This window comes from Cannabis sativa, chromosome 3 (genome assembly GCF_029168945.1).
Source record: "Cannabis sativa cultivar Pink pepper isolate KNU-18-1 chromosome 3, ASM2916894v1, whole genome shotgun sequence".
NCBI classification, from domain to species: Eukaryota; Viridiplantae; Streptophyta; class Magnoliopsida; order Rosales; family Cannabaceae; genus Cannabis; species Cannabis sativa.
In genome coordinates, this window is record NC_083603.1 from 1818193 (window position 1) to 1831377 (window position 13185).

Genomic DNA, 13185 nt, shown 5'->3' on the forward strand with positions numbered 1-13185 from the left:
AATAATTTTAGGGCAATATAGCCATGCCTCTTTCTCCTTCCTCAGCAAGTACGATCTTCTCTCTCTCAATACCAACAAACAAGATCTGAAGAATAGTGAGTCGCCGGCGCCGGCGTCGCTGCGGTTGGCTTCTCCTTCTTCTCCGTTCATCGAGGTGACCCACGATACAGGTATGTTATTAGAGTTTCCCTTTCCATTTTTCTCAGCACTAATTTAGACAATAAAATAAACACCTTAAACTTCTTTGGAAGGCTGCTCTAGTTATTACACTGTCCGAACAGCTCTCTTCTTTGATTTTCTACCTTATATAATCTAAATATGTATTTCATTTCTATGTGTATATGTAAAGATTATTATTTTTCTCATTATAAAGATCTTGTCAAATTTATATTTGATGTATTATTGAGATTTAATTTTATTATGACAGAAACACTATAAATTTGAGGAGTTCAGTATTAGAGGACATAGAAATATATCAATCTTTTGATTCAGGTAAATAATTTATTTATTATTGTGATATGAATTTCCTGTAAATTTAGTAAGAACAGTATCAATTATAGGAAAATAGTGAATGGTACATTGATGTAGATGATGAGGATAAAGTGCTCTCCCAACTACTATTGCTCACTTAACCATACAATTCTCTCCCCAAAACCCTTCTAATACTCTCATATATATACCATCTGAGGAAATCCAGAAATTGTGGACCTTGAATAGCTTTCTGGAAGTTGGGGTTTGTTGAATTTTAATTGTATTTATGATATAATTCTCTGCTCCATAGTAGTTTTGTGTTATAGGAAGTAATCAAATCTGCACCACTGGTGAAAGAGCTTTGAAATGATTAGTACTTGGCATGTAGTCTGTGTTGCTAATCATTATAGTTTTGTTAATTTCAATAATTTTGTATGTTGTTTCTTTATCATTGCAGGTCGAGTGAATTTAAAGCAGTAGCAATGGCTTCATCATATCTACCAGCCACTACCGATTCGATTGCTCAGGCTTTAGAAGCCAAGGCTCCATCTGAAGCCATCTCTATTCTCTATAAAATTCTTGAAAACCCATCATCATCTTCTGATGCTCAGCGGATAAAGGAACAGGCAATCACAAATCTTTCGGATCTTCTCAGGCAAGAAAACCGTGCTGAGGACCTCAGGAACCTTCTAACTCAACTGAGGCCTTTCTTTAACTTGATTCCCAAGGCCAAAACTGCGAAAATTGTTCGTGGAATCATTGATACAGTGGCCAAGATACCAGACACAGCAGTGCTTCAGATTTCTCTATGCAAAGAAATGGTGCAGTGGACTCGTGATGAGAAACGAACTTTTCTTCGACAGCGAGTGGAGGCCAGGCTTGCAGCTCTTTTGATGGAGAGCAAGGAGTACTCAGAGGCCCTAAACCTTCTTTCGGGTTTGGTAAAGGAAGTCAGAAGACTGGATGACAAGCTTTTGCTTGTTGACATAGACCTATTGGAGAGTAAGCTCCATTTCTCCCTTAGGAATCTTCCTAAGGCAAAAGCTGCCCTCACAGCTGCTAGAACAGCGGCTAATGCCATATATGTTCCCCCAGCTCAGCAAGGAACTATTGATTTGCAGAGTGGAATCCTGCACGCAGAGGAAAAAGACTACAAAACAGCGTACAGTTACTTCTTTGAAGCTTTCGAAGCGTTTAATGCTTTAGAAGATAGTAGGGCTGTGTATAGCCTTAAGTATATGCTTCTATGTAAAATCATGGTGAACCAGGCTGACGATGTTACAGGAGTAATATCATCAAAAGCAGGCTTGCAGTATGTTGGGCCTGAGTTGGATGCCATGAAAGCAGTGGCCGACGCCTACTCAAAACGTTCTTTGAAGCTTTTTGAGACTGCCCTTGGGGATTTCAAGGGTCAGTTATCAGAAGATCCTATTGTTCATCGACACCTTTCATCGCTTTACGACACCCTCTTGGAGCAGAATTTGTGCAGGCTGATAGAGCCGTTCTCACGAGTTGAGATTGGGCATATCGCTGAGTTGATCGAACTTCCAATCGATCACGTAGAGAAGAAGTTATCTCAAATGATTTTGGACAAAAAATTTGCAGGGACTTTGGACCAAGGTGCTGGGTGCCTAGTAATTTTTGAAGATGGGAAGACTGATGCCATATACCCAGCCACGTTGGAAACTTTAACCAACATTGGTAAGGTGGTGGATAGTCTCTACGTGAGATCGGCCAAGATAATGGCTTGATATAGTTACCTTCTCTTATGGTTAATTTGTTTCTAGAAATTCTCATACATGATTTAGGAACATTGACATACTATTTTTTCCTTGTCTATTCGATAGTTTTGAGTTCTGAATGTCATGATTGTGAACACTTATTCTTCCCTTTAGTTATGGCAAGTACAAAGCTTTCTGTTGCATGGGTGAACTTTGACATGTACTAAATTATGTCTCCTTAACTTTTCAAGTCGTTAAAAAATCTCTCTGAACTATTAAAATTGTTAGATTTAAAGATTTTTGCCTAATTTTATTCAATTTTACTAATGTGACGATTGTTCATATACTAAATTTTGTTCATCGAACTTTGATATTGCCCCCAATCTTTTAAAAGTACAAAGTTGTGCCCCCTAAATTTTAATCTACATTAGACTTTGTTAAGTAAAATTGAACAAAAGTCCTTAAATTTAATAATCATAATTGTTCGAGGAGAATTTTTAATGATTTGAAAAGTTCAGGAGGCATGATTTGGTACATGTCAAAGTTCAGGGGCAAAAATTTAAATTAACCTTCTTTTAAAGTTATGTGATATTTGATACTTAATTATGCTAGGGAAATTTGATTTTCTATACTTAGAAAATAAAAAAATTTGATTCCTAAATCAATAATTTAAACCCTAAAAAAACTATACATTTTTTTTCAAAACCCCAAAAATACCCCCAAACTCTCATAGCATCTCTCTTTCTCTCTCTATCTCGGCCGGTCCCAAGAATCCCACACCCCAGGTCCGACCATCGGACCTCTCTCTTCCCCTCTCTCTCTCAAATTGCAGGAAAAAAAAAATTTCACAGACGGTCGGACCTTTGGGTCCGATGGGTCCGATTGGTCGGACCCATCGGACCCCAAGGTCCGACCATCGGACCTCTTTCTTCCTCTCTCTCTCAAATCGCAAAAAAAAAAAAAAAAAAAAAATTCACACCGATGGTCGGACCTTGGGGTCCGATGGGGTCCGACCAATCGGACCCATCGGACCCCAAGGTCCGACCATCGGACCTCTCTCTTCCTCTCTCTCTCAAATCGCAGGAAAAAAAAAAGTTTCACAGACGGTCGGAGGAGTTGGGGTCGGACTGGGGTTGCTCTTTCGGGTTGGGGTTGGAGTCGGAGGGAATGGGGTTCGGGTGGTGATCGGCGTTTGGGGTCGGAGGGGTTGGGGTTCGGGTGGTGATCGGCGTTGGGGTCGGAGGGGTTGGGGTTCGGGTGTGAGATAGAGGGAGAGAGAGATGATGCAGAGAGAGAGAATATTGTGAGGGGGGTATTTTTGGGGTTTTGAAAAAAAATGAATAGTTTTTTCAGGTTTTAAATTTTTAGTTTAGGGAAAAAAAATTTTGATTTTCTAAGTATAGAAAATCAAATTTTCCTTATGCTAATAGCAGTATGACACTTAGTAGTAATTCTCTATCTAAAATACAAAAACTATAGAAAATTTATTTTGCATTTTCTGAAATATACATGCATATTTAGTTAAATGATAAATCATGTTTGTTCTATTGAGTCAATTTGTAGGACATAAGGGTTTTTTTTTTAATATGATTGTTTGAATAAAGGACAACACATAGTTGCATTTCCTTTATTGATTAATGTTTTTTATATTTTTAGGAATATTCTTAACTAATTGTAAGGAGCCACATCTAGTAAATATTGAACATATACTATTGGTATTCAATAATAATGTTGTAAATTGTATGATTTCTTTAAATATAGTGTCTCTATATATAGATACAGTGCATTAATAAATTTATTATATGTAAAATTAAGATTTTTTAGTTATTATTAATTGTTTAATATCAACTTTAATGGTCTTCTTCCTTTACATTAACTTATCTTATTGTCACTGCTATAAAATATGAGTCTTCCATATCTACTTTTAATATACTTTTTAATAATAATGTTAAAATTAATAATATATATTTATATTTTTTCAAAAAAAGAAATAATATATATTTATATATTATAGGTGAGCAATAGTTATATGTTTTTTTACGTGTTATATAGGTCAAAATTTATTTTTTAAAATTAATTAATTATAATTAAATATATAACAAGCAAAAATTAATTTTTACTTTAAATATTTAATTAAACCCTTTTTAGCAAGTGGTGGCATTGTCACTCATGCAGCTGCCATGGTAATACAGTAGGAACTCACCCCTTTAATGGTTGAATTGTTGGCTATCAAAGAGGGTCTTATGGGTGGTCTCGATAGGGGTGTTCATAACTTTGCAGTAGAATCATATTGTTTACGAGCATGCCGAGTAACCCATGTGTGGTATTTGAAACATTTTCCTAATTATATCGTAAATCTTTAAGATAATCACTTAAATAATTAGAAGGCCTAGTATACTGCAATAAAATATGGACTATAAGTTTTTTTTACATTTTCTTGGTAATTTTTAAGTTTTAATTTCTCAAAATTTGTCCAATAGGATAAGCTGCATTTGGATATGAGTCCCAGGAGGGAAGAATATAAAGAATAATACACATGAGAAGACAAATATATTGTGATTGTGGTTAAACTTTTCTTGTTTTACAAGTAATCTTAGATTATTAATATTATACAGGTGGAGGAGGCAAGTCCAGTAGAAGCCAAAACCCAACACAGTCATCTGAATCCAAGTCTTCTTGAATGGCAAGGAAATGCAAACCTCCTGAAGCTTTCTTGGCTGCTTCCCAAGCTTCAGCTTCGTTTGTGGTCACTGGGTTTTTCTTGTAAGTTGCATACACATACCTTGTTGAAATTCCCACTGAAAGAATCAACGAAGCTCGGGCCACATCTACTTCTATCGAGCACACTTCAAGACCGTTCATCCATGCTGCAGAAGCAGAGAAAGACATAATCAAACCACACAAAATAGTACATGGGCATGTGAGAAAATGAGTAAAGATTTCGGTAGTAATTTGTTTGGTTTTGTTTCCGAATGGTGTGTAACCTATCTAAGTGCCTAAAAGGGACTCGAACCTAAGAACTTATAGGAGAATACTTCGTGCCTGACCATTTGAGCTACCCCTCGGTTAAAAAATTGTTTCTAAGTCAAATTTGTATTAAGAAAGTGCCAGCAATTTACAGAGTAAACTAACAAAAGGTTGAAGAAATAAAGGCACAGCTGTTGGCCTGTTGTTTAGTAATGCTTTATAGAGAACAGAGTATGCACCTGCAAGCGGTTTAGCTCGAGAAGAAGAAACAGCCAGCCCAGGTATCATTGTGTTGTCATCAATTTCAATCCCCAACAAATCCAAATCTAAACTTGAACCAAATACAAGTTTTGATTCTAACGATAAAATCTCCTCCCGAACAGCTGAAAACATGAGACAGAAATTAGTATTACCAACAGACAATAGTCAAAGAAAAGGAAGCTCAGTACAAAGAAAACATGCCAACATAGAATTGATTTCAATCACAGAGAGAAAAAAGGAGTAAATTTTCTAACCTGACAAGGGTAATTGGACAAAAGCCCATCTATCCCCGAAAAGATTATCGGGAAGCTCCATTGGGAAAGGGTTATCTAATGCAAGAAGCGGCTTAGCTCCTTTCTGGTAGCCGGGATGACGCGTATATACAGTCTCAAATCTTTCATCCAACCATAACAGCAGAGATACACACTGAAACAAACAACCATAAGAATGTTAAACAATATAAAGAAACCATACAAAGTTCACTATGCCTTTAGCTAATCTCACTCCAAGTTAGCTAATGTGATAGGTTGTGACACTGATTTCAATACCTCTTTTTCTACATTTCTACTTACTACAACACACCCAGTTTGTCTTAGCGTCTGTAAGCGACTGAAAAAAGTCTTTCTAAAGGTGTTTCGATAAAATACAAAGTCATTTTTAATTTTAAAACTTTTTCCAAAATGACTCTTGAGAAGTTATTTTAAAATTAAAATAATTTACATAGTACACACAAAAAATCTTTTTTAAATAATATCTAAACACTTTGAAAAGAACTTTTCAATAAAAAGAATCGTTATTATAATAGTTATTCAAACACTAACAATAAGTGGAAATTTTTACTTATCTTAAGTAAACTAAAAGTAAAAATAATAGGTAAAAGATCCTCTTCGAGACCAGACAAATTTCCAAATGTATTTTTCGAGACAGCGCTAATCTCCTAATTGAACCAAAATTTTATTTTCTCAATCCATATCTAACAATAGCTACACAATTACATATTTATAGTCCTTCACACCCTTTACAAATTACTAATAAACCCTTACACTATTTCATAGTGTAACAAAAAGCTTCTTAAAATGGTTCAGTTAGACACTTATCTCATTGTGTTCATTTTACACCAAAATTTTATCACTTGATATGATATATTTTCCTTTAATTGCAATATTACCATATCTTCCAAACAACATAATAACATAACATAAATTCAAATAAAACAAAGCTATAAATGCTTACCCTTTTACTAGGAACAGGTTTTATACCAAGCTCATTACAAGCCTTTGTTATAATTGTCTGCATTTGTGACCTGTAATCCAATAAACCAAAAAAAACCCATTAAAAATCATAACTTTAACAAAGAAAAACCCTAACAACACAAACACATTTGATTGATGAGAATTGAGACCAATATACCTAAAGTAACGTATTTTATCAGGTAAAGGAATACCCAAATCTTCACTGATTCCTTCAATGGCGTCCTTCAAAGTAATACTATTAATAACATTGTTAGGAAAATACTTAGTGAATTGCAAAGACAAAGATTCATCGCAAACCACAAGCTCCCAAAGCTTTTTCCCTCTTATATCAAGAATGGGTCTTGAGCAAAAATCAAGCTCCCATTCAGTAAGACTGTTTGGATTCGTTTCAGGATCGAGATAGCAAAGCTCAACAGTTGGATCATCATCATCATCTTCTTCTTCTTTTTCGTCTTCAATTTCCACTTCTTCCTTTATCGAAACCGAGCTTCTCGAACCCCCGAAACGACGCAGTTTTGGCCAGCTTCTGGGACTTTTAGAGGGGAATGTGAATGGGATTTTAATGGGTTTTGTGTAGTTGGAAATGGGTTTTTGAGATTGAAACGAAGATGGGGTTCTTAGTGTGGAAGAGTTGAAGCTTAAGCTCGCCATGGATAAAGCTCTCAAGCTGAGGCTGAAGCTGTTAGTGGTAGTTATTTTTCCGCCACATATTATATTCGTTGTTGTTAAATGTTAATGGGCCTAAATGTATTGGGCCATCGCTAGATTTGTTAGGAGGCCCATATAGATAAAGCCCAGCTCAATATGCTTGTACTCACTCCGCCTCATGGAAACTTATTTTATTTTTTGTTTTTTTAACTACTTTTGTCTAATTTTATTTAATTTTAATATTGTGGCGATTGTTCATGTACTAAATGATGCTCCCAAACTTTAATATCTACTAAATTATGATCCTTGAACTTTAACATGTACCAAATTGCAATTTTCGTCCACATCAGACTTTATTTAGTAAAATTAGACAAAAAAATTTAAATCAAACAATCTCAATAGTTTGAGGGAAATTTTTAACGACCTAAAAAATTCAGGGACATGATTTAGTACATGTTAAAGTTCAGAGGTAAAAATTTAAATTAACCTATTTTTTTTTATTTATTTTTATTCTATAAAATAACACAAGCAACAAAAAAAATTTCATAAAAATAATATCCAAATAACGTCTAAATAATAACATCAAAATAACAACAACAAATAACAAAAAAATCAACACACAAATTAATCGGGGTAGAACATAAAAATACATCACAAGACCATATTTTCTGTAAATAAAATTACAAAAATATAAAAATATTTAAAATTCTATACAACTGTATTTTTATAATTTTTGTGTATTTTCTAAATTATCCTATTTTTTTTAAGCAAAATAGAAATTTGCATATTTACTTTTTAGTTGATATACTTTTTTATGTTTTAATTTTTATACAGTTAATCCTCTTATTTATTTTTTGTGACAAAATCTCCTTAAGTTTACTTTTCTTTGCAAATTTAAGATTTCAGTTAGATATTACCATTAAATACCAACTAAATTACTACTTTATTGACTTTAAAGTTTTACTATTACATATATGTACTTTTGAAATTACCAACTAAATACAAAACTAAGTTTTTCTCAAAAATAATAAAAAAAATAAAATAATATAAACTTTTTATTAGTTTCTGATAATGGGCCTATCTATTGTTAAAGCCCATTAAGGTAGAGCCCAAAGGCGGCGGATAAAGCATATAAACTCCACACAACCAAAAAAACTGTCTTTTCAATTTTCTCTGCAACTCTCTGTACGGACGGCGGAGAATCTCTCTGAGGTCAGATCCGGCGACTTTTCCTCTTCCATTCCGCCATTGAAGTAAAACCCAAGTTTCCCATCAATATGTATCTTTATATAGACATATGTATGTACATGAAATTACTTAATACTCTTTATGTTTTTTCTTTTCTCTTAATAATAATATATACTTTACTCACCCATGAATGAAACTGTGCTCATTAACTGTTTGCTTAAATGCCTCTGTGGTAAGTCTTTTTTAAAGCTAAATACTTTGAGTTGAACTAGTTGAAATCTCATTCTGGGTTTGAATTGGGTGTCTTTTATTGATTATTACAGAGCTTAATATAGTATTTTTAATGGATAGGTGTTTTGAGGAGCAAGGTTGGAATTGAATGGAGTGAAGATGAGTTTTGCTACTAGATATTCTTCTTCAGTTGCTTCTGTTTTTCCTGTTCATGATATTTTTTGGAAGAGCCGTTGTAGATTGGATTTGAATAAGTTTCATGGTAATTTGATTGGTGGAAGGAGATTACATAATAATTATAGTCAAAAGCATTACTTTTGTGCAAAAGCAGGGATGGTTGTTCAGAAGTATCTTCCTCCTTTGTTTAGGTAAGAAGCTTATATTAAATTTTGGTTGTGTGAAAGTAGAATATTGAATTTGTTATGCATTATCTTGTATTTTAATCAATGATTAGTTGCTAATACAGATTATTAAACAAACTTACAAACAGAACCTGTTGGGATGGAATTGGATGAAATTGCACTTTTAGTAATATTGGATAGTTTAGCCGCTAAATACAAATTTTGGGTGGTTATGAAATTTGGTTATTTGATTGGAGCATATTGAATGAGTTATGCTTATATTGTATTTAATCAATGATAAGTTACTTATACACATGATTAGACAAACTTACAAACGGAACCTGTTGGGACGGAATTGGACGAGATTACAGTTTTAGTAAAATTGGATAGTTTAGCCGCTAAAAAAATAAATGGGTAGCTGCTAGTTACAAATCCAAAATATTGGGTAGTTATGAATTTTGGTTATGTGAAAGGAGAATATTGAATTAGTTATGCATTATCATCACTGAGCTACTAAGCTAAATGACATTTCGGGTTTGGGTTGATTTCTCTCTGTTTGCAGTGTTGCTCCTATGATGGAATGGACTGATCATCACTATAGAACTCTTGCCCGGCTTGTATCGAAACACGCATGGCTCTACACAGAGATGCTTGCTGCTGAAACCATTGTTTATCAGAAGGATAATCTGGTAAGTTAGTTGGATAATGGATTATGTATATAAGGTTCATATGGAATGATTTAGTTCTAATGACAAACTTACATCTGTGTTCCTTTCTCAGGACAAATACTTGGGATTTTCTCCCGAACAACATCCTATAGTTCTTCAAATTGGTGGTAGTAAATTGGAAAACATCGCAAAAGCAACTGCACTTGCGAATCCTTACGGCTATGATGAAATTAATTTTAAGTTTGTACACTTCCTTTAACTTTACAATGTTATTCTTTTATTTTTATTCATGATAATTGTAATTAAGTTTTTCTTTTCTTTTCCTTTTCAATAGTTGTGGATGTCCAAGTCCAAAAGTAGCTGGTCACGGGTGCTTTGGTGTTAGTCTTATGCTTGATCCAAAGGTTTGATAGATAGATAGATAGATAGATTCGTTGTTCATTGTGTGTAAAAAAATGAGTATTTTTATTGATATGCTCTTATATTGACATTTCGGTTTTACATGGGAAGTTTGTTGCTGAAGCAATGACAGTGATTGCTGCTAACACAGATGCCCCTGTCAGTGTTAAATGTCGAATAGGCGTTGATGATCGCGATTCATATAACGAGCTCTGTAAGATCACTTACTTTGTATTTTTTGTTTACATTATTATGCAAGAAAGAATATGACTCAGCTTCTTATCTCACTTGATTTTCTCCCTTTCAGGTGATTTTATTTACAAGGTTTCTTCTCAATCACCAACCAGGCATTTTATAATACATTCCCGAAAGGCACTTCTTAATGGCATCAGCCCAGCTGAAAATCGAAGTATACCACCCCTTAAGTACGTTTTTCCATATAATTTTTTTCGTTTTGTAATCTTGACATTTGTGGGAAAATTAACTAACAAATACAGATCAAGAACTAAACAACTAAAACCATGAAACACATTAGCAAGAACTTAAACCAAATTCAAAGATAATGAAAAGAATAAACCAATGCAATTAAGTACAAGACACTAAGAAATATACTGGTTCAGGACCAATAAATCAATGTGATCTATAATTCTACACCAATTCTGGAACACCACCAAATCCCTTTATTGATTAAGCAAGAAGCTTGGTACAATACAGTTGAGTTGATACAACTCACTAGGTTTCTCACAAAGTTTTTCTCTCCACTCAAACACTCAATCCCGAGCTTTCATATTCATCTACATATGCAGCTCCATACAAAACCCAAGTAGTCTCAATCTCACTCTTTTCTCTGTACCCTCTCTCTTTCTAACTTGCTCTTCTTCTCTGTCTTGAATGAGATGAGTAAGGCTATATTTATAGGCAGCTGGTTCTCCAGTAAGCCAGCTGAGTTAGTAGCCGAAGTAGTTAAGTTAGTTACAACTAACTTTCGTAACAGAATGGCTGTTATATTATTATATAGGAACTAACTTCCACAACATTCAATATGAATGAAGTTTAAGATAACACTATATTATACTGTGTATGCAGATATGAGTATTTTTATGGCCTCTTGCGTGACTTTCCAGACCTAAGATTTACTATAAACGGGGGCATAACCGGTGTTGATGAGGTGAGTCTTTTTTTCATCTAGCTTTGAATGTGGACTTTTAGACTCGAAAAACGGCTATATTATTTATATTATTTCAAATTATAGGCTAATGCAGCTTTGACCGCCGGAGCCCATGGTGTAATGATTGGACGGGCTGCATATCACAAGTATGTTACAATCCACAGCCTGGAATAATTTTGTCACTTTAAATATTGAAACTATAAACAAAATGTGGAAAGATTCAAACACCCCCAGATCATCAAAAAGTGATTTGAGTCAAAATTCTTGAGGCTTAATCTCACTTTATCCAGTAATTCGTTGCTTCTTTTTATCCAGATATTTTATAATTAATCTTGTTCTTCTTAAACAGCCCGTGGAATGTTCTAGGACACGTTGATACCGCTATTTATGGTGTACCGAGCTCCAATATTACACGTCGTCAGGTTCACGAACAAACTCGGTTGTTAAACTTCATTGAACTTTTCTTTGTTAAGTACTAACAATTTTATTTAAACTTCTCTATTGTTTTTCAAGATTATTGAGAAGTATCAAGTATATGGTGACTCTATTTTGTGGAGAGATGGACGTAGACCAAGTGTTCGAGATGTAGTGAAGGTTTGGGACGAAATATCTTACATTTTTCTCTATGAAAGATTATTTTTCAAGCTGTTATTGTGTAGTTATATTCTTTTCTGAAATTTTTTTGCAGCCTTTACTTAATTTTTTCCATGGCGAACCCGGGAATACTTTGTGGAAACGCAAAGCGGATGCTGCTTTCCATACTTGCACGGTATGCAATCAATAATTACACTTTTTTGTGTAAATACTGATTTAGACCTTGTGTTTTTACAAAAATTACCGATTAGATCGTTTGTTTTGTTAAATGATAAATTCGATCATGTATTTCTCAAAATAGTACAAACTAGTACTTTGAGTAGATTTTTTGTCAAGACTAAATCATAATACCTCTTTAATTTTGTAACAAATTTGCATGATAACAATTATCCAATCCTATTTTCCAAACATGATTTATGTGGTTTGTCTATGAAATTGGAAGTGTTACCATCATTTGAATCCTACTTGGGGAGATTGGATTCATTCCGAATTCTTTTAAGGATTCCAAATGTCTTATACAGCTTTTTGTACCTATTTGTAGACCGTCAAGTCATTTTTCGAGGAAGCCCTAGTACCAATTCCGGACTTTGTTTTGGATAAACCGTTAGCCGAGCTGCCTCCACCAGGCCGTGAAGAACTTTTCGCTAATGTGCCGAGTTTGTTGCCACCCCCTTATGAATCTCAGTTAAGGGAAGAAGAAGAGATGATGTATGCTTAGTTTGGAATCTAATTATACTTTGCACATTCATATTAAACATAGATAAGTTGTTCAATAGATTATTCATTGCATTTTTTGGGACTCAAAGCCTGTTTTGGTCCCCTTCTATAACAAAACAAAGTTGGATTTTTTATTCCTTTCTCCATGTTTATTTACATTATATATTAATGAAACATTTTTAAAGTTTTGTATTCACTTATTGAACAAAATTTTACTTTCTTTGTAGTTTGAACCTATCGTAGGTATATATACATATATATTTTTTTTTTAAAAGGAGAGTATAAAATACTTTTTTTTTTGTTTATTACTATGTTGTATGTATTGTTATAATTCTTCAAATTCATTGTGTTCTATTAAGTTTTATTATTAATCAAACCATATAGTTCCAGCAATTACGAAATTTGAAAAAAGAAAAAAGAAAAAAAAAGGCTGCAGTGATACGAAGATAGAATAGATTGTATCTAATATGGGTTCACTAGAAAGAGAGGAGTGATTACATCTGTTCGTATTAAAAATTGTCTTCAAATTGGTTGGTTTTTTTTAATTATTTTTTTTAA

The 13185-nt window shown here is 33.7% G+C and overlaps 3 protein-coding genes across 6 annotated transcripts; 2 read left to right on the forward strand and 1 right to left on the reverse strand.

Annotated features, from left to right (window-relative positions):
• Nucleotides 1-2420, forward strand: LOC115709964 (26S proteasome non-ATPase regulatory subunit 11 homolog). Of its 2 annotated transcripts, XM_030638242.2 has the most exons (3): nt 1-170; nt 428-492; nt 929-2420. In XM_030638242.2, the coding sequence occupies exon 3, from the start codon at nt 954-956 to the stop codon at nt 2220-2222; it is 1269 nt and encodes a 422-aa protein (XP_030494102.2). In that variant the 5' UTR covers nt 1-170; nt 428-492; nt 929-953; the 3' UTR covers nt 2223-2420. The 2 variants fall into 2 exon arrangements, with proteins under 2 accessions (XP_030494102.2, XP_030494104.2); XM_030638244.2 differs by lacking the exon at nt 428-492.
• A 2293-nt stretch (nt 2421-4713) lies between these two features.
• On the reverse strand, nt 4714-7426 carry LOC115709866 (protein TAB2 homolog, chloroplastic). Its single transcript, XM_030638099.2, has 5 exons — nt 6831-7426; nt 6654-6723; nt 5675-5846; nt 5399-5542; nt 4714-5059 (listed from the first exon to the last, which is right to left on the reverse strand). Exons 1-5 carry the CDS (start codon nt 7322-7324, stop codon nt 4800-4802), a joined length of 1140 nt encoding a protein of 379 aa, XP_030493959.2. The 5' UTR covers nt 7325-7426; the 3' UTR covers nt 4714-4799.
• A 1031-nt stretch (nt 7427-8457) lies between these two features.
• On the forward strand, nt 8458-12823 carry LOC115709865 (uncharacterized). Of its 3 annotated transcripts, none has more exons than XM_030638096.2 (13): nt 8458-8533; nt 8861-9108; nt 9644-9770; nt 9862-9989; nt 10084-10153; nt 10260-10362; nt 10456-10573; nt 11235-11316; nt 11401-11462; nt 11666-11738; nt 11830-11910; nt 12005-12085; nt 12452-12823. In XM_030638096.2, the coding sequence occupies exons 2-13, from the start codon at nt 8900-8902 to the stop codon at nt 12626-12628; spliced, it is 1311 nt and encodes a 436-aa protein (XP_030493956.2). In that variant the 5' UTR covers nt 8458-8533; nt 8861-8899; the 3' UTR covers nt 12629-12823. The 3 variants fall into 3 exon arrangements, with proteins under 3 accessions (XP_030493956.2, XP_030493958.2, XP_030493957.2); XM_030638098.2 differs by having other exon boundaries at nt 8477-8620; XM_030638097.2 differs by having other exon boundaries at nt 8479-8574.
• Nucleotides 12824-13185: the final 362 nt, after the last annotated feature.

Excerpts from the sequence above, each read along its gene's own strand:
- LOC115709964 (XM_030638242.2), top strand. The coding sequence starts at position 954 with ATGGCTTCATCATATCTACCAGCCACTACCGATTCGATTGCTCAGGCT.
- LOC115709866 (XM_030638099.2), bottom strand. The coding sequence starts at position 7,324 with ATGGCGAGCTTAAGCTTCAACTCTTCCACACTAAGAACCCCATCTTCG. Across the intron at positions 6,724-6,830 it reads GATAAAATACGTTACTTTAG|GTCACAAATGCAGACAATTA; the intron begins GTATATTGGTCT and ends ATTGGATTACAG. Across the intron at positions 5,543-5,674 it reads TGTCCAATTACCCTTGTCAG|CTGTTCGGGAGGAGATTTTA; the intron begins GTTAGAAAATTT and ends TCATGTTTTCAG.
- LOC115709865 (XM_030638096.2), top strand. The coding sequence starts at position 8,900 with ATGAGTTTTGCTACTAGATATTCTTCTTCAGTTGCTTCTGTTTTTCCT. Across the intron at positions 9,109-9,643 it reads TATCTTCCTCCTTTGTTTAG|TGTTGCTCCTATGATGGAAT; the intron begins GTAAGAAGCTTA and ends CTCTGTTTGCAG. Across the intron at positions 11,911-12,004 it reads GTGTTCGAGATGTAGTGAAG|CCTTTACTTAATTTTTTCCA; the intron begins GTTTGGGACGAA and ends ATTTTTTTGCAG.